Genomic DNA, 20,409 nt, shown 5'->3' with positions numbered 1-20,409 from the left:
CCCCTCCCCTTAATCACTAAGGACCCTGACTCCCCAGGGGCTTCTGTAATATGCCTTGTCGCTGCAGACCTCATGGTACCTTGCACCCCCAGTTCCTCTGTGATGGGGCCTCCGCCCACCTGGGCCAGAGTTCACTCTACCACAGTGAAATTCCATCTCATGTTTTCATCAGAGACCTTTGCTTTCTGAGGGAACCCAACCCCACACTGGAATCAACCACTTACTGAAAATCTGAGCTATTTCATTTTGCCTTCCCTTATTTTTTCCCATTGAAAGAGAAAGACTCTGTAAGGACAGCTTGCACCATTCGGTGGGCACGACACCTGCTGGGGCCATCAAGCTTTCTCTAATTATCCAATGGTTCTATTATGGTATATGGTTGGAAGCACAAAACCCACCAAAGATCTAAAAGAAAAAGAAAAGCGGCCCTAGTTTGGGGAAGGAATTATGTGATGAGAATGTCTGAGCTCTGTGCTCTCTCCTGGCTCTCTCTCAAAAGCTGGAACTTAACCAGCTAGGCTGCAAGCCTGTCTCCCTTCCTTTTTGTTCGCGCCGTATAACAAAATAATTGTGTACTGGTTTAGGGTTAGTGCAGCAGAGAGGCCTGTCACAGGTACTAGACTCTCTCTCTCTCTCTCTCTCTCTCTCTCAATCTCTCTCTCTCTCTCTCTCTCTGTGTGTGTGTGTGTGTGTGTGTGTGTGTGTGTGTGTGTGTGTGTGTGTTGGAAGACAGCAGGCTTGACTCCTCCTCCTGACCTGCCTTAGTCTTTGGTGACATCAGGAAAATAGGGGAGCTCCCTGGACAGATGAGATCTCCTGCCCATTACTCTTCTTCATATCTTCGTGCATTCTTTGTGGTTATTAAGGTGAGAATAAATACTTTTTCCTCCCAGGGCCCCCAGGTCTGTGGGTTTTCCCCTGAGGCAAGTGATGTGAGCAGCGGCCAGAGATGGCAAGAGAAATCAGTTCCTAGAGTGACTGCAAGTGCCCGTCAGTGGATCTCAACCTGGGGCAATTCTGTCATCCTGGGGGGTTTTGCAGATATGTTGCATATTGGGTGGGGAGACTGGCTTTCTTAACATTTGTTTTTTAAAACATTTTTTAATGTTTACATTTATTTTTGAGAGAGACAAAGCATGAGTGGAGGAGGGGCAGAGAGAGAGAGAAAGAGAGAGAGAGAGAGAAACACAGAATCTGAAACAGGCTCCAGGCTCCGAGCTGTCACCACAGAGCCTGATGCAGGGCTTGAACTTGGGAACAGCGAGATCATGACCTGAGCCAAAGTCGGCACTCAACCAACAACCACCCAGGTGCCCCTAATTTTTATTAGAGCATTTTTAGGTTGACAGCAGAATTGGGTGGGAGGCACACAGAGAGTTCTGCACCCCTCCCCTGCCCTTTCTCCCCCATTCATAGCCTCCCTCACTATCTGCCCATCACAGGGTGGTGCATTTGTTACCACTGATGCACCTGATACTGGCTTTTAATGCCCAGGTCCAGGGAGGCCACACATCTGGCCATACCCAGAGCAGCCCTGTCCCAGAGAAGGGACTTAGTCAGCACCAGCTGCAGCCAGGGACGGTGCTGGACGCTGGTGCAGGTGGGCAGGAGCAAGCTGCAGGGGTGTCCATTTCCGTTCTTTGAAGCGATGGGTCTCAGTACTCTTTATTGGCTTGTATTGTAAGGACTGTGGCTTCTGGAGGAGCAGAGGTGAGTAAGAGGGCCACAGACACTAGACAGCGGTCTGACACAGTGCTCTTTTTGATGTGGATGTAGCTGAATGCAAGCGTTCAGCAGCTCTGGGACGCAGAGCTCGTGATGAATTATCTGTAATCTATCTTCGTGAGTCTAATGAGGTGATTCACTCTTGTCCCCTTTCTCAAGGATCAAGAGGAGCCTCTTTGAAAAGGGTCTCAGGGACCTGCAATCGAAGGCAGGTGCTCACGAGGAGGATAATGTACCAGAATTGACCAAGTGTCTCTTTGAACAGACCATTTTGCCCACAGTCTGCACTTTCCGGGGGGAGGGGGCAGTGCTGTGTAATGGTTATGAGCACAGGCTGCAGACAGACGGGTGGTCTGTATCCTAGCACCAGCTTGGACAGGTCACGGCTCTATGCCTCAGTGCTTCCATCTGTAAAATGGGGGAAATAATGGTACCGACCTCACAGAAGCATTATACAGTTAAAGGCGTTGTGTTTACAGAGCCTCATGCGTAGAACCCACTTATTAATAAAAATTATTATGACAGTGAAAGTATCTCTGATTTACTCCTCAACCCGCTATAATTGAATGTTTTCTTCCTGTCACTTCTCTGTGGAAACTGCTGTCATTAAGGCCACCTTCTCGTTGTCGCATACAGCGGCCTACATTTATTCTTTACCCTATTTGGCCTTAGTACAGGATGCTCTTGAACTTGTAGAAATTCTCCTCCTTTGGCTTCTAAGACAATGTCCTTTACTGATTCTCTTCTGTTTTTCTGGTTGTTTCCTCTCATGTTCCTTTCCCTGCTCCCCTTCCTCTGCCCGCATTTTAAGTATTGGGTTTTCCATGGCTTCAAAGTCCGCTGTGTTCTTTGATTCCTGTGAAGTCTTCCTGGGTAACTCCGTCTGTCCCTTCCGTGGCTTGGGAGCCTGTAGCAGGACCCTTCTCATCCCTGTGGTTCTTACCTGGCCCTTTCCGATCCTAGAATAATGTTGAGAAAGCAGAGAATGTTTTAGATCCCAGGCTTTGGAACGTTCTCTTGACCACTCTCTGTCCATTGAGTCCTTGAGACACAGATTGAAAGAAATAGCCTTTTGTAAAAGGCTCACGTCCCAACATTCTGTCTTCTCCAAACTCCTCCTGATTTGGTGGAGTCACTGTAACAACCCACATCCCGTGATGCTGAGAACAGAAGGGGGCGAGGTGCGGGGTGGGGGGCTTCTGTCATTTGATCTTTCTGGAACTGTGTCTTCTGTTTCTTCCTTCTCCACTTGTACCTTTGTCTTGCCAAACTGTCCCCTCCTCCTGCTTCCCAGGAAACGGGGAGGTGAATATCTACACACCTGCAAATACCTTTCTTTTGCCCTCTACAATGAGTGAATAAACATTTAGGGGTAGAATTCTAGGCTGAAAACTTGTTCATCAAAATTTTGAAGGAATTGCTCAGTGAAGCCACAGCAGGTTGTAATGGAGAATTGCATTGTCTTTCTGATTTCTGTTCCTTTTGAAATGTGACCCATCCCTCCCTTCTACAGGCTCTTAGCATCTTCTCTCACGATTCTGGCATTTCATAACTTTGTGCCTTGATGCGTGTATGTGTGTACACGCACACTTATACCATATGCCCACATGCGTGTGTTAATTGTGCTGGAAACTGAGAATTCTGACAGATCATTTGGAGAAATTTTCCCCTAATTTTTTATCCTCCCTTCCATCTTTTCTATTCTCTCTTCTTCTTCTCCCTGCCCCACCTTTCTTTTAATGAGATATTGAGTCTCTGGATGCAGTCTTTAATTTTATCTTTTCTCTCCTATTTACCTCCTCTTTCTTTTTTGTTTGACTTTCTGGAAATTTTCCTTGGCTTTATCTTCCACTCTTCTTTGGCTTTTGAATTCTGATGGTCATAATTCTCAAGGACTTTTTCTTACCCTTGAATTGTTCACGTTTTAAATATCATCTTGCTTTATGGATGTGATGTCTTCATTGGTCTCTCTGGGGACATTAGTGATTTAGAAAACAAAAGTCTTCTGCTCCCTGCATTGCCTCTGTTTCCTGCAAGTCCCTGATTGTCTGTCTGTCTTTCACTCTCTCTTTCATGCTGCAGTTTTGCTGAAGTCTCTGGTGATCTGGGCTGTTTTCCCGCATTTAGGACTCGAGTACTAGAAAGCACTTTATGCACGCAGACGGCTTGTCAAGTATTAGCCTTCATGGTGGCATGATCACAAAGTAAGCGTGACTTCATTGGGAGACCATCACATGTCAACATCTAGGTGTTTTTTTGTTTGTTTTTTGTTTGTTTTGAGGTATTCAGTTCCTGCAGAGAAGCATCCCCTGAATGTCCTACAGAACAGACTAGAAGTAGGGTAGGTGGGGGGCATAGTCATTCTTGGTTTCTTTCTTCTAGGAGCAAGAAGAAGGAGACCAGTCCTTCCCCTGAGCCCTTCCAACTAATTTTCTCCAGGAAAAAAACCACTAGACTGGGAGCAAGGTGATGTCCTGGGTACCTTGTTCGAGCCGAGCCTCACCCCAGCCTTCTGGGTGACCCTCCCCTTCAAGTACCGAGCCACCTCGCAGAGCTGACCTTCTGTAAATATTCCTCCTGCAGCCCCTGTAACCAAGCTCTCCTCATTTCCCATTTCATCTTCCAAAACATTGAAATATCTTATTTATTCTCATCTCCCCTCTTCTTGCTCTTTGTGTACAAATATTTATTATTATTATTATTATTATTATTATTTTATATTTTAGAGACATTGGGGGAGGGAGGAATGATAAAAATCTGTGTTCCACTTTCACTGGTTAATTAGAATCACTGTGAAGTTTTTCAGAGTTTACAAGGTGTTTTCAGGCACTGACCTCTCTGATTGCAGGGCAAGTGATTATCGCCACTTATTGCTGCTCTTCCATGTGGGCTCCAGACCCCATCAGGCATTTGTCATGGACTGGAATAAGCCTGTCTGTGCCGACAGAATAGAATTCAGGGCCCTCAGCTTGCATTTACTAGTCTCCCTTTTAGTTCTGCCTCATTGGTGCTTCCCCTCGCTATTTGATGGGAAATACTCTCCTCATAAACTTCAGTAGATGTAATGGATTTCTGTAGTGGAAATATTGTTCAAGTCGCAAAACCAAATCACAGCGGGCACTTTGTCTTGGGACCATGTGTCTTGCAAAGCAGCCGTTTCAAACACTCTGATTCACTTTACACGAGTTGTGCTTGTATGGACGGGAGAACCGCACCGCCAGACGAAACCATTGCTCTGCCAACATGGCGGCAGTAACAGTCGCTGTCAGCTTGTGTTTGCAAATAACCCGACTTACTGGGTTTCTTCTTTGGGTTAGAAACTTGTGGAGTTGGCGTTGGTGAAGATGCAAATGATGTTCCCTGAAGCCACTGGGGGAGGGTGGATCCTTTAAGAGTGGGATGCTGACCCCATTGCCTGATGGCTAACAGTGATGCAGACAAATTCCTGTCACTTAGACAGCTGGCTCAGATTCCGTCTGGGCTCACACTGGGCTTCTTCCCCTGCGGACTGAGAGGTGGAGGTGATAGCAGAGTCCAGCCAAAGCTACGTACATTCCTGTAGGAATCCGAAGGCCACTCTGGAAAGGCTCTCAGCCTCCAAGATACTGGCTCCAGTAGAGGCTCAGCCTCCAGATAGAGGCTCCAGATACTGGCTGTGCTGGGGACTCACACAGAAGCTCTTTAAATCTTGATGCCCAGGTGAGCCCCTAGACCAACTGAATCAGAATCTAGAGGTGGGACCCGGAATCAGGAGTTTTTAAAGCTCCTAGGATGCGTGGGTGTCTCCATCAGTTGAGCGTCTGACTTCAGCTTAGGTCATGATCTCATGGTTCATAAGTTTGAGGCCCACATCAGGCTCTTTGCTGACAGCTCAGAGCCTAGCCCTCTCTCTCTTCATCTAACCCTCTCACACTCTGTCTCTCTCTCTCTCAAAAATAAATAATAAAACATTAAAAAAATAGTTTTTAAAGTTCCTGAAGGGAGGAGGGACAGGGTGCAAGTTCCTGCTTTATAATTTTTTTTATCCCATTGTTGCTACGTAAGCCAAGAACTCATGTAAAATTTGCATTATTTTGAACTAACTTGGATTTGGGGGAAGCACAGATAATTCACGTCCTAATTACTTTGATACACTCCTATTTTGCAGTTGTTTCCATGGTGTGATTGGGTGGATGTTTCTCTCACAAAAAGAGAATGCAGTGGTGGTTTTTTGAGTGCAAACTCCAGAGGGTTCGGGGAATAGTCTTACAGTAGATTCTACTCTTGGGGAAATGTGGTGGCTACAAATTGTCTGTGGGCAGCGCCAGGCACTGGCCAGACATGACCTCACCGTAGTCCTGTGTCTCTCCCTGTGTGTGTAGGCCCCGTGGCTGTCATCAGCGGTGAGGAGGACTCAGCCAGCCCACTGCACCACATCAACCATGGTATCACCACACCCTCATCGTTGGATGCTGGGCCAGACACAGTGGTCATCGGCATGACCCGGATCCCAGTCATTGAGAACCCCCAATACTTCCGTCAGGGACACAACTGCCACAAGCCAGACACATGTGAGTACTTCAGTAGAATGTTGTCCCTCCTGGGGAGGGTCGGGGAGGGGGGCATGGCAATAGACCACCTAGCTGGGGTTCTGGAACCTTCTGAGGTGACCTGCCACCTGCTAACCTCCCACTTTCTAAGAGACCCTCCCTGTTTGTCTAAAATCTTGAAAAAATAGACTCATCAAGGGGTCTCCATTGGGGCAGAGGGGGCTCAGGGTGGGAAGTATCCCGGAAGCAGGAGCCCCAGCCCCACATGGAGAGGTGCTCCCAGTAAGGCAGAGGGCACAGACCAGGCTGGTCTTTTCTATAGACCTGGCCTATGCATTGAGGAAATGTAACCTGGCTCTGTCTAGACAACAGCCCCTGAGGCTATCAGACCCTCCGCCCAAGCCTCCTCTGTGAGAGGGGAAGGGAATGAAGGGTGGTGAGTACCGCTTGAATGGAAACATCTCTCTAGCTGCCCCTCCAGTGCCCCGAAGTGAGCACTTTCTGAGAATCCGATCATGGCCCCAGCACTTGGACACTTCACCTCCCTCCGCAGATGCCTCATTGAGATCAGAGGATGCAGGGCACCTGTTTCTTCCTCATTTCTTACTTGCTATTGGTTTCAGCCCCTCCCTTTGTGCTCCCGCTGTTTCTGCTAGGGTCCCTCCTAGCTTCTGGAGCCTCAGCAGCTTGGACCTTCCATTCAACAGGTGTTCCCTTTGCTGTGTCCCAGGGTCAGCGTAGGCCTAGAAACCCCAGTGCATAGCCTCCCCCGCTCCTGCCCTCAAGAAACGGTCAGCTAGTTCAGGAGAGAGAGCAGAGGCCCCTGGAGATTGCTTGAGAGCTGGAAGAGATGGAAGAGATGGGCTAGGTTAAGGCCTCATCTTATTCACAGGAAAACTGAGATCTCGGGAGGCTGTGAGTTCCCTCCCCTATCCCCAGGCTTCTGCCATCAGCTCTCGTCTTCCATCCACGGGGCTCAGGGTTTGGCCGAGGAAGAAGCACCTTGAGTCTTGTCTGGTCCACCGTCTGTGCGTGCTGTGCTTGGACTACACTGTAGCTCACAGCAGTCTTGCGGTTCCTAGAAGTCCGTCCCACAGCAGAGTGGGCCTTCAGCTATCTCACTGACCTTTGCTTCTGTTTCTCTGGTTCTGATTTTTAGTGAGAGGATTACCACAGTGGGAGGTTCTGGGCTCGAGTCAGAATGAGATCATCACGTGCCTCCCAACCTTGGGTGTCCTCCAGAATTGGTCTCAGTGTTTGTGGGATACCTTCCCCCCCACCCCCCCATCAGTGTCAGAGGAAGGAGATCTGGGTTCTGGACCAGGGCAAGGAAAGGAAAATACCTGTGTATCAGATAAATAGTGGAGGAACACAGTGCTAAGAATGGTTCTGCTCTGGCTGAAGGTCTTGCCTCCGGTCAGGTTCATCTTGGACTGACCTGAGTGTGGCTGGACCAAAAGCCTTTCTATGATGGTAGTGTGGGGTCCAAGCTTGGCTTAGAGTTGATGATGTAGAGCTTTTTAGAGCCATGTTAGCATTTAAGCAGAACTTAGGCCATGCTGTATTGAATATACAATTGATTCTGGTTATTTATAGTAGTTATGTTCTTTTTTTTTTTTTTAATGTTTTATTTATTTCTGAGAGAGAGATACAGCGCGAACAGGAGAGGGTCAGAGAGAGAGGGAGACACAGAATCCAAAACAGGCTCCAGGCTCTGAGCTAGCTGTCCGCACAGAGCCCGACGCGGGGCTCGAACTCATGAACCGTAAGATCATGACCTGAGCCGAAGTCAGATGCTTAACTGACTGAGCCCCCCAGGCGCCCCTACAGTAGTTATGTTCTAATAGAGCCCCATGAACACTGAATTAGTGGCTGATGAACCCTTGCTCCTAGGGGACATCCAAGGTTAGGTTCCTGTGAGGATCTTGTCACAACGTTTTTATAAACTAATCAATACATAACCCATTTTATGTGTGCTTCTGCCTGAAGATGCCTATGTAATAGATGTCATTGGTTCATTAACATCAAACTCAGAGTCAGTAGCACTGGGACTCATGCCTGGGTGAAGCTTTTCTAGCACACGGATCTTACCTAACGCACCTGTGGTCTCCATAAGGTGCACACATCCAGCCTTCTTGCTCACTGGAGTGTTAGAAACTCCAGTGCTATGCTCAGGGCCATTATACACAGCGAAATCACCCACAAAAAGCACACTTGCAGAAAATGGCTCTAAGTAAGACGACAGAAAGGGCGTTCATTTCCGGTATGAGAGCTGAAGTAAGAAGGCAGCATGTCACATGGGAGTGTGCACATCGGGTGACTCTGGTTTCTTGCCATGGCTCACATGTTTGCCCATGACCATAAGAGCACCCACGAGTATGGGTTGTGGGGTTACACTTACATTTTAGCACGTGGGTGACTTTGTAAATCTGTGGATAATGAAAGTGGACTCTGCCCTTTAGGGGAAGTTCTGGGTTTCTGGTGTCGAGTCTCTGGGTCACGTGAGCTCCTGGTACCAGCTTCCCAGGACAGTTGCCGGGTGGGGAGGAATCTGGCACATGGGAAGGAGGTTTCCCTTGGGTCATCAGCATAGGTACGAGCCATGGAGAGCACCATGGGATCCGAGTGTCCTTTAATGTCAGGATCCAGCTCCAGCCTGTGCCCAACGAAACGGTGCAAAGGAAGAGCCTTCCTTCCTAATCTCTGTGTTTGTGATTTAAAGCGGACTTTTGAAGGATCCAGGCAGTATGCCTGTGTAAAGGAGAAGGGGTCAGTGGAGATGGAGAGGAAGAGATTTGTGGATGAAGACAGGAAGGAATAAGGGACAGACCAAACCTCAAACTAGGGAAATCACAAGCTGACTCCAGATTGTTAAAACCCCCCAATGCTGAGGGAAGTCTCCTTTTTGGGGAAGCCGTGCATTTTGTCCTGTCACTAAACAGTGGATGGTTCCTAATTGTATTCAGAAAACACGTATGGCAACAACAAAGGTGTGCAGGAGCCTCATAACGGGATTTGGCTAAGCTCGCCTCTGGGAGCCACGGCTGACTCCCACAGACAGGGAGAGGCCATGCCTGGCCTTCCTCTCAGCCGAGATTTGCCAACTAAGAGACAGCAGGTCTCTGATGACAACGGCTTCATCAGTCGGGAGAAGTGACTCCAGGACACCTCCCCATGTGCAATGAGACACTATCATAAATAATTAAAACCACATGCGCCTTGGCACATGAATAAACATTTGTGACTCTGCAGACGGGGCTGGGGTTGCTCCTTTGTGGGAGGGAGAATGGCAAGAATCGGGGGATCAAGGGAGGAGAAGAGCTCGAATCATCATCTCCAAGGGGCTCTGGTGTCCGATTCCCTCCCGCGGCCTGTGCGAAATGTGCAGCGCAGGGAGAAATCGCAGGGACTCATATACCTGCCTTGAGATGTCGTTTCCCTGAGTCTCCCAGTGACGGATGTAGTGCAAAAGCACTCTTCCTTCCGAAACCTGTGTTTACCATAAATGGTGGGACCTTTCTGACCAGAGTGATCAGGACTCAGCTCCTGTCCCCTCCTTTCCCTCTGTCTGTTTTCAGTCTGGTCCACGGCAGTTTTCCTAGCCTGTCAGGGCTGCAGAGACATTAGCCTTATACCTTCCCTTATCAGATGCCTGCCTGCATTCCCAGCAAGCACTCTGTGCTCGGCATTGTCTCTATTCTGAATTTATTCAGCCTTTCTGGGGACTCTGAAAGACCTGAATGAGAAAGCTCCTACTCGGGAGTAGGTATGGAATCGGAAGCCTAATGAGGCCCCCTCATTGTATATTTAAAGCCCCCCCTTCCCCCCCGGTTCTCCAAAACGTCAAGAAATGGATATAGGCCTCCTTATCCAGCCGATTCGGGGGCTAGATCTTACAGAATGAGAGACCATGGGGCCAGTCTAGGTGGGTCCACGGGCAAAAGTGGGGTGGTGCTTGTAGCAGTGTGGAGCCCTCGGTTACCTTGGTCACCCTCACAACAGCCCTCAGCTGCGGTCTGTCCTGCAGATGCTGGGGCTGGATCGCCGGCTGCTGTCTGAGGAGTCACGCATTGGCTCTTTCCCACAGGCCAGCTGGAAGGCGCCTTGGCTCTGCATAAAGCCTTGGAGTTCTCTGTTCATCCCCCTTTCCAGAACCCGTTTTCAGAAGACTGTCTGCCTCTTGGTTGAGAGAGCAGAGGCCATCTGGGGAGCCAACCTGTGCCCGCCCTCCCACCCACCCTTTCTCTGTCCCCAGGTCAGAGCACCTGCCTTATTCACAGGCTGTCTCTGTCTTGACTGTTACCTTCCCAGAGTCAGCCCTCCTCACCTCTCCATCCCTCTGCTCTCTCCCTGTGCACAGGAACCCCGCCCCACCCTGGCCAGCCATCTTCCTCTCTCCTCCCCTGCGGAGAGTATCTGTTTGCTCACCTTGCACTCACTCCCAAACTTCTTTAAGGTCTCTTCCCTGCAGCTCCATTTCTCTCTCCTTCCCCAGGAACCCTGACTTCCGCCATCCTTGATCCCTTTGCAAAACTCAACCACACTCCTCTTTGTCATCTTTGTCTTCTTCTGAGTCAGGGTTTGTGGCAGGCCTTCTTTTAGGCTCTGGAAACAGTAGGGAACAGGCCATGCATGACTCCTACCCTCAGGGACTTGCTGCTAACTATAGCTGATCTCCAAAATGCAAATGGCACCCCCTGCTCCCTGGGGGCCACTCGTGGAGCCTTAGTGTCATTCCAGCATGAAATGCCCATCTCCCCTACTCGCTTGGCCCCCACACCACTCCTTTCTTCCTCTCTGCACCCCTCTTTATCCTTCAGCATCTGGCTCATTTCCAAACTCTTCCCAGGCCCAGGCGATGACAAAGTGACCCTTTCCCCTGGGGAACCCCCTGGCTTAGAGTAAATGCCGCACACTAGTCTTGAATGACTTTGAGTCAAATCTCAGGTCATCCCGTCACTGCTCAAAAATGTGCATTCTGTTTCCCAAACCTGACTTTGAATTTATTCCAAGAAGCAGCCGCTTTGTGTCGTAATTCTTCATTGTCTATTGGAAATACAGCGTGGGACTGGGCTCTAAGGAGGTACCAACTGGTGCGTGTTGGATGACACCTGGAGAGGGTATCCTCATGGGAAAGGTCATTGGCCTGCGTCAGCAGCCTCCTCTGGACCAAGCATTGTGGTGGCATTGTACATCTTTTGTTCAGGACATCTTGCACCTCCTCTCTGAGGAAGAGGCTGCTGTTCCCATTTTATGGATAAACAACTAAGGCTCAGTGAGCTTAAATGACTTGTAGATCATATGGCTCTTGAGAGAGAGGCTGATGTTAAAACCCAGGCCTTCAAACACCAACATCCCTCCCATTTCCTATCCACCCTCATTGCCAAGGATTGCAGTGGTCCACAGGCATTTACTCTGCGCCTTCTGCACTTAATGTAGCCGGCTGATGAGGAAGGAGGAAGGTTCTGTTGTTTTCTGGAGGCTCACGTTTCTCCTCCTTTCCTGGATCAGAACAGCACTGCGGACGGGCCCTTGAGGGCTGGGATTCCCAGGAGGACCTTGACTAAAGCTCCCTTGGTCACATGCCCGGGTCAGCCTTGGTCTGGCTGTCACCACTTACCCTTCTCCACAGAATCAAGTCCCCAAGGCATCATGGTTGCCTTCAGATAAGGCAGTACTTGGCCCCTGGGGTTAAATCCGTTTATGTGTATTTATTTACTTTGTGTTTTTAGAGCAGTTTCAGATTTATAGAAGAATTAAGCGGGAAGCACAGAGAGTTTCCACTCACCCCCTCTCACGCCTGCCCCCCGTTTTCCCTCTTCTCGCCATCTCACGTTAGTTAGTGTGGTACGTTCATTTTCATCAATGCACCACTATGGACATACAATCACCTGAAGTCCATAGTTTGTGGTAGGGTTCACTGTGCGGGTTGTGTGGCCCCTGCCAGTTCTGACAGAGCAGTGTCAACACAGAACCACTTCCCTGCCCCGAAAGGCCCTCTACAACCCACCCGTCCACCTCCCTTCCCCGCCCCCTGACAGCCACTGATCCTGGGGCTGTCTTTACAGTCTTCTCTTCTCTGGGTGTCAGATGATTGGAATCCTCCAGTGCATTGACTTTTCAGATGGGCCTCTTTCAGTTAGTATTTTTGGTTCTTCCCTTCCATGTTTTTTCGTGGCTTGATAGTTTATTTCTTCCTACCCCCTACTAAGGCTCCATTGAATTGATGTACCGCAGTTTCCTGTCCCTTCACCCATTGGGGGACGTATTAATTTTCCAGGGCTCCTGGGACAAAGTGTCACTAACTGGGTGGCTTCAAACAAGAGAAATTTACCATCTTGCGGTTCAAGAGGCCAGAAGCGTGGGGCCCCTGGGTGGCTCAGTCGGTTAAGTGTCCGACTTCAGCTCAGGTCATGATCTCATGGTTTGTGGGTTCGAGCCCCGTATCGGGCTCTGTGCTGACAGCCAGCTCAGAGCCTGGAGCCTGTTTCAGATTCTATGTATCCCTCTCTCTCTGACCCTCCCTGCTCACACTATCTCTCTCTCTATCTCAGAAATAAATAAAAAACAAGAAAAAATTAAAAAAAAAAAAAAAGGCCAGAAGCGTAACACAAGGGGTCAGTGGGTCATGCTCCTGCTGAAACCCGGAAAGGAACCCTTCGTCACCCCTTCCTAGTTTCTGGTGGCATTGCCTGTGTCCCTTGCAACCGCACAACTCACAACTCCCCAGTCCTCTGTCCTCACATGGCATCCCCTCTGTGTATCCATCCTCACACGGCTACTGCCTTCTCCTCCAAACACCCGGCTGAGTGGCTGAGAGCCCCCCCGCCCCCATCCTGCTCCAGTATGACTTCATCTTGACTTAACTAATTACCTCTGCAGTGACCCTGTTTCCAAAATAGGTCACGGTGCTGGGGATTAAGATGTCAACATATCTCTTGTTGGAAGGGCCCACTCAGCCCACAGCAGACATCTTGGTTGCCTCTGGTTTTGGACGGTTATGAATAAAGCTCCTGTAAACATTTATGGGCAGGTTTCGCACGGACACGGTAACTCCTTTGAGTGATCCCCTAGGTGTGTGTGTTTTCTGGATTGTAGGGAAGGGTATGTTTAGCCTTGTAAGGGACTGCCAAACTGGCTTTCAAAGTGGCTTCACTGAGTCCGGTTCTTTTCATCTCGTGTTAGACTGGCCTCCACCAATCAGCTCCTACCTGAGGATCTCCTGGGATAATGCACATCTGCCTTCTTAGTGTGCTTTCTGAAGTGTGTGTGTATACACCTGTGTGTATGATAAACCTTCTCTTGTGCTCTAAGCTATACCAGCAACTGCTGATTGTATAATTCTTACTTGATACTCACAGACTAACAGTGAGCATACTTCACTTCTAACTTGTCCCTGGTCAGAGGCCAGTTACCACGTTCACTGCAAAACCGGCCCCTTGTGTTTCCCATGGAGCCAACCCCAGCCCCCCAGTGGGCTCTGCCTGTCCATCCTCTGACTCCTTTTCTATTTTGGTTTCCCTGAAGCTTTGCCGATGCCTTCTCTTTCCCCGTGTGTCGTTGTCCGGCTGGCTCTGGATTCCGGGGCCTCCTGGACCAGTTCTGTTTTCCATACCAGTCTCTACACTTGGAACCATTAGCTGTGCATTTAACCTTCAGCCCCTCCTGGCTGGTCACCTCTTCCTGCCGTCTCCCCAGATCTGTCATGCACCCTCCCTGGCTGACCTAGTCGCTCTGTCCTGGGGTCTTCTTCCTAGCCTCTCGCTCTCATGAGGCTGTCTAAACCCATTTCTTGGCTCCCTCACACCCTCTCTTCTCCTTCATGCCCTGGCCAGTGAGCAGACTCACTGCGCTTTTACTAAGTGGCAGGTAACCCTACCGTTGGCCCTGGGGTGGAGTGGGGGATGCACCCTTGCTAATTTCTCTTTGGCTTCATTGCAGCTGTTTGGGGGTCTTAGCCTCATTCTCTTGCCCCAGGGCAATCGCTTGATGCATTCCCCCCCAGTGTAACTGGCCTACAAGACAAGCACTTCCACCCAGATAACCGAAGCTGGAGCCTCTAGGTCTGCGGTCTGTTCCCCATTTGGCGGGACCAGTGGTCCCTTCCTAAGGAGTGAGCCAGCGGCTCATCTGCCCCTCCCATTCTGGGCCAGGCAGCCACGGAGCTTGCCTTTTCTGGAAGAGTAGCTGCTGAAGCCCGTTTCCCAGCTGTGGTAGGGAGCCCAGAGCCTGTGCATATAATGCAGTATTAATAGTGCCTTGGCATGATATAGATTTCTGTCACCTTCTGTACTAACAAACATCGCTTAGTGCAGGGTAATGATGGGTGTTTATTCCCAGCCACTTAGCTCAGCATAATGGACTTGCAGATGAAATATGGAAAATGGGCTCCTTTGTCTGGGAGGCTGGGGCCCCTCCTGTAACGAGTAGCAGAAGTGGTGGTGGCGGCAGCTGCTACTGCAGAGTAAGGCTTTCTAGGTTTTTCTCTAGCCGAAGTTCTGATGGGCTTGCCTGATGGAAGGACAGGGATCTGGTTACAGGGCTGGGCTGTGCGCTCCTCTGGGACTGCAGCTGGGAAGAGGAGGCTGGCATACCAGGGTCTGCCATTTGCTCCCTGTGGCTGCCTTAGGATGCAGGCTTGGCCAAATGTGACACAGAGAGAAATAGGACTGAGGTGGGGGTGGGCAGTCCTGAGGCACCTCCTCCTTTATCCTGCTGGATGGGATGCTGATGGGCCAACTACATGTCCAACTTAGACCAAATCTTGGTGAAGGTGATAGTGACCTTCCACAATGGGTTGTCTCCAGACTTTGCTTGCCAGACAGTCTTCCGTAGAGCATTTTAAGTGAGCATAGATTAGCCTTTTTTCCCCTTCTTTAGTCCTGTTTTCAAATACAACTAGAATAAGCAGCTGAGCTCTGAGGATCCTGTAATGCTAGGACTGGTGAGCCCAAGGTCGCTAGAGGAAAAGATTGCCCTGGCACATTTCCAGTTTCCTTTCTGGAAATGAGCTAGATGATGCCAGAACGGGTTATCTTGGGAGTCAAGGCAGTTACGTCCTGGGCCCGCATACTTGTCCTGAGGGCCCCAGCCCCTAGAGATTTAGCCTCTGCTGGCCACTAACTCCCAAGGCCCCCAGATCTAGGCATAAGCTAAGCATGACATTTTCTCTTTGCTTTTCCCTGTCCCAGGAAGAAAAAAAAAGTCAAATGATGCCATTTCCCCTCAATTATCTGAAACCCTTAGACATTCCCAAGCACACTCTTTGGAGCTGTAACCAACTAGCCCAAAGGGACAGACTCCCCTCCATCTCCCTCGGCCAAGACAACCTGCCTTTCCTGTTGAATACCATGACCTCATCCGTTCTGTGCTTCCGTGCAATAATCACATACTCAAAGTTAGTAGCTGCATGCAGTCATGCTAATTAAGTAATTAGGTATAATTGTACTCACTGTAAATACACAGTAATTGGCTTAAAAAAAGTACTTGGGGGATAAGCACTTGCTTCAAGGTGGAGAAGGTGAAGGATGATAATACCCCCAGCCTGGGGAAGCATCACTGCACACGGGCCTGGGGAGGTCACACCCAATAGTCAAAAGTGAGGAGGATGTAGAACGGGTCCTTTGTGTCCCTCAGAGCCCTAGATGCAGAAGGTCTGCTTGTCTCCTTGGCCTGCCCTCGGTCTTGTCTTCAAGGAGTGGGAGGATGCACTCCCCTCTGGAAGTCCACTCCAGCTCAAGGCTTCCCAGAGATCCTTTTCTCCCTTCTCCTCCCACTGGATTCTGGCATCCAGTCTGTTTTGAGATTTTTCAGGGTGGTAATTCGGAACCAGCCGAGAAACAAACACAGGGGTCAGAGAGGAATCAAAAGTCGGGCTTTATTCCTGTACTGAAGAAAATCGCTTGGACTTACAAAGCCACAATGGGCTTCTTGATGCCTCTTGCAAAGCTTGAATTCGGGATGCACACACAAGAGCTAGGTCTGCAGAGTGAATGTTCACCCAGTTGCATGGAAGGGATGGGGGTTATTGTCTGCCTTACCATTCACAAGCCAGGGAGTTTGGAAGCCCTCTAGAAAACCACACATGTAGGGAAGTGTTAGCACTGCTCAGAAGAGAAATAAGGTGGTGGCTGATGGACTTTGCTCCTCTCACCCCTCAGATACATCACTCACTTGTGCGGGGGAGGAGCCAGCGACACAGGTCAGGGGAGGGGCTGGGAGGTTACTTTTAGTGTCTCCAAGGAGATAAAAACTCCTCTTTTTCATTGTCTATTTGTCTTTGAGAGAGAGAGAGTTGGGGAGGGGCAGAGAGAGAGACACAGAATCCAAAGCAGGCTCCAGGCCCTGAGCTGTCAGCACAGCCTGACACAGGGCTCAAACTCATGAGCCATGAGATCATGACCTGAGCTGAAGTTGGACGCTTCGCCGACTAAGCCACCCAGGTGCCCCTAAAAACTCCTCTTTTATGGGAAGAGGCTAAAAGGCAGGAAAAGGGAAAAAAGATCCCCACCCCCATGTTTAGCGACAGCAGGGGGCGCTATCACTCATTAGTGGTGGTCCCTATTAGTATTCTCTTTCCAGAAGCCGTTTTCCAGGAGAAAATGGTCATCATCTCCATTTCCTCTGAATGAGCACATGAGTCATAATCCTGATGGGAGGTTGCCAAAGAGGCCAAGGTTCTTGTTACCATTGTGCTGTATTCTTCATGGTCAATGACTGAAAACCCAAGCGCCACCTACCCACCGCTTAGCCAGAAGCCCAGAGTCCAGATGCCCTTCCATCTTCTCCCCAGCTGCCTTGAATGCTGCCCTGAGAGGCGCTAAGAAGCATTTCTCAAAAACAATGTTCCGTGGTCAAGTACTTTCAGGAAAACCTGGATTAAATAAGTTTCTCACTGTGGGATTCTGAGAGCCTTCAAGGATAAAGGTCATTGCAACGTCGCAAGAGGGGCCTTGGGTCTGCAGCATTACCCCGATTTATGGAGCCTCTGAGCCTGATGCTTGAGGTAGACCTGTTAACATCTTTGTGGACACAGATGTTCAGCGGATCACATTCTGGGCTGTTCTGGGGGTTTGGGGTTCTGTTTTTGCCTCCCCAGCAGATGTGGTAACTCATGTGACAGGGTGCCCAGATGGGCCTGAACCCGTTTGGCATGTGCGCCGTCACATTTCTTCCCAAGCCTCTGGGAGGGACAGGAAGTGGCTGCGTTCCATGGGAATGCCCAGAGTTGGGGTGGTGGCATTCTTCGGGATTTCTGGCAGAGAGCTGAGCGCCCTTCATTCACATGGATCAGGGGAGTCTTTGTCTGTTGTTCTCGGCCGAGAAGCTCTTGCAGGTGCCTCTAACTCTTCCTAAACCCCCAGATCCGGAGATGCTGGTCATGGCCAAATTTTCACTGCATTCCTGTTTCCTGCATTTCGCTGTTTCTAGGCAGATTTGCCGCTCAGGATTGAAATCTCAGGGAGCTGTTCCTAAGGAGAAATGCACAAGTTGCAAGCTGTCGCCTCCCAAGCCGCTGTTTCCAAACCATTGTGCGGAAGGTCAAAGCACCTTTTTATTTCGAGAAGGGCGTATAATGCACTTGGCGTGAAGTGGGCCAGAGCAAGGTCTTAGCCAGCCAAGAGAGGGAACTGAAGTCTTGGTTCTAGGGGGTCATTTTTCATAAGAAAAGACAGTAAAAGGAGTGGTATGGGGGCTGGTGCTAGACCCTGGTCCCAGCCTACCTACTCAGTCCCTGTGTGACTCTGGGCAAGGCATCCGCCCTCTCTAAACTTGAGATGAGAGAACACGGCCACCTGAGCTGGTATTTTTTGAGATGAAGTGGCATGAGGATTTGAAAGTGTCCTGTCAACTTGCCTAAGTGACATGTACAGATCATCTTTTCCTTGACAACAGTATTTTTACAACTGTCGTTACAATCCCCGGTTCAAATATGCTGGTGGGGGAAACCAGCTTGGTGGTGTCAAAAATAGAGGTTTTTCAAAGCCTGATGATATTTCTCAAAAGACAAGAATCCTTCCCTCCAATGACTTCTCTTCCCCGACGCGAAGGAATAGCATTTTATCACCCAGACCCACAGCCATAGAGATGCTCTTAGGAGTCAGCTCTGTAATATGTTGGTTGTCAGGAAATGATCGATGTAGATGAGCAACGGGCTCAGGCCAATTTCCTTTTGGGTTAATGAGACCGAAACGCCATGAGCCCAAACTGGGGGATGGTAGAGAGATTCATGGCGGGATTCTTTCGTGTGTTTGGTTTTTATTCTTTGGTTTACCCTTCTCCTTGTCAGAAAACATTATTTTCTTGAGACTTCTGTGCCCGTAAGCCCCCCTGCTTGCCTGTGTCTTGGCCCAAGTGCCTCACACTGAGTCACTTGTATGTCTCTGCCCTTATGGTACCCTCTGTCGTTAGGACTTTAATGCCCATCTGCTCAAGTGACTTTGGTTTTGAAGTATACAGCCCCTTCACTCTTTTCTTGACAGACATACACACGAGACCTCCAGACACACACGTACACGTATGTGGGTCTTGTTGTATTTGCACACATATCTCTCACGTTTTGGACACCGATTGTATCAGTTGAGATCCTTTCGGCTGCAGGTACTAGATGGTCGTGACCCACTGGGCTTACACAGGAAGGAAACCGAGCATCACATTAGCTGAGCTGAATAGCTAGGGAAGGCGCCTGACACACTGGGACTTTAGCTCTGCTTTTCCATGATTCTCTTGCCTCTGTCTTTCTGCACTTTGCTTTACCACCAGACTGGCTCCCCTCAGTGTTACAAAATGGTTGCAGGAGCTTCAGTCATCACCGTGAAGTACACGGACCCGGGCCAGCACAGAGTTGTCTCTCCTTGTATGTTGAGCCCCCAGGAGACTTTCCCTCCTGTCTGGGAGGGATGGGTTGATGTCGTATTGGCTGGGATGATGTCTTATTCCTAAACCAGTCCCCCCACAAAGAGAATGGAGTTCCCATAGGCACTTGAGGCTCATCCAGATTCTCCTCTGGGCTTGGGGATAGAACGCACTTCTCCGGAGGCACGGGGCTGCCTGGAGGGGTGTGGATACCTGCACAGGATCAGGGTTCTGTTAGCAGGAGGAGACCAGGAGTGGCAAAGGACATTGTCCGACCCTGCGGTGCTTCTCCAAGGGTAAATCATGCCCATCCCGTCATGCAGTCTTGCATGTGGTGTCCGTCCAACTCTCCTGAGAGTGAGCAGACACCTCTGGGGATAGAGGTGGTGGGAAGAAGGTGGGAGAAGCGCTCCTGTGTCAGTTTTACCCCCATATTTCTCCTTTTAGGGAGAGCAAGCTGGTAATTTGTGGTTGTCGTCACCACTGTTCTGGTCGGGTAGACGGTCCCACTGATTTTCAAGGCTATACTTACAAGCCCGAGCAAAGATAAATTCCTTCGTGCGGCTTCAGCCGGGTGCGATGATGTCAGCCGAGCAAGCTGTGTGAACTCCTGGGAGCCGCTGTGTGATCCTTGGGGAGTGTGGTTCTGGGGAGCAGGGTGAGAAGAGGGTAAGTGGGGGGGGGTTGGGTAGTGAGGAGAAGAGAAATAACACCTCCTCATTACCTGTCAGTGCCTATTACTAACCAGGCTCTGAACTTCAAGTGCCTTAAAATAATAATAAAATCTTTCACTGCACAGAACTTAGCACTGAAAACAGTTAGAAGATGGGCACCTGGGTGGCTTGAGTCAGTTAAGAATCTGACTCTTTTTTTTTAATGTTTATTTTTGGGAGGGAGAGAGACAGAGCATGAGCAGGGAAGGGGCAGAGAGAGACACACACACACAGAATCTAAGGCAGGGTGCAGGCTCTGAACTGTCAGCACAGGGCCTGACGTGGGGCTCGAACTCACAGACTGCGAGATCATCACCTGAACTGAAGTCTGATGCTTAACTGACTGAAACCTCCCCCAGGCACCCCAAGCATTTGACTCTTGATTTCAGCTCAGGTCATGATCTCATGGTTCGTGAGATGGAGTGCCACAATGGGCTCTGTGCTGACAGTGTCGAAACCCGTTGGAATTCTCTATCTCCCTCTCTCTCTCCTTCTCTCTCTCTCTCTCTCTCTGTCTCTCTCCCACTCATGCTGTCTCTGTGTCTCTGAAAATACATAAGTAAACTTAAAAAAAAGAAAACAGTAAA

General features: G+C 49.6%; 1 protein-coding gene across 3 annotated transcripts in view; it reads left to right on the top strand.

Moving 5' to 3' along the window:
* NTRK3 (neurotrophic receptor tyrosine kinase 3) overlaps positions 1-20,409 on the top strand; it is a 292,308-nt gene that overhangs the window by 234,571 nt on the left and 37,328 nt on the right. For all 3 annotated transcript variants that reach the window (XM_039217016.1, XM_039217007.1, XM_039217000.1), the window contains exon 12: positions 6,087-6,275. In XM_039217016.1, coding sequence (XP_039072947.1) covers positions 6,087-6,275 — 189 coding nt within the window. The remainder of the gene's footprint in view (positions 1-6,086; positions 6,276-20,409) is intronic.

This window comes from Hyaena hyaena, unplaced genomic scaffold, assembly GCF_003009895.1.
Source record: "Hyaena hyaena isolate Hyena2069 unplaced genomic scaffold, ASM300989v1 scaffold_13, whole genome shotgun sequence".
NCBI classification, from domain to species: Eukaryota; Metazoa; Chordata; class Mammalia; order Carnivora; family Hyaenidae; genus Hyaena; species Hyaena hyaena.
Note: the sequence above shows the minus strand (reverse complement) of the source record. Positions and strands in the feature narration are given on the sequence as shown.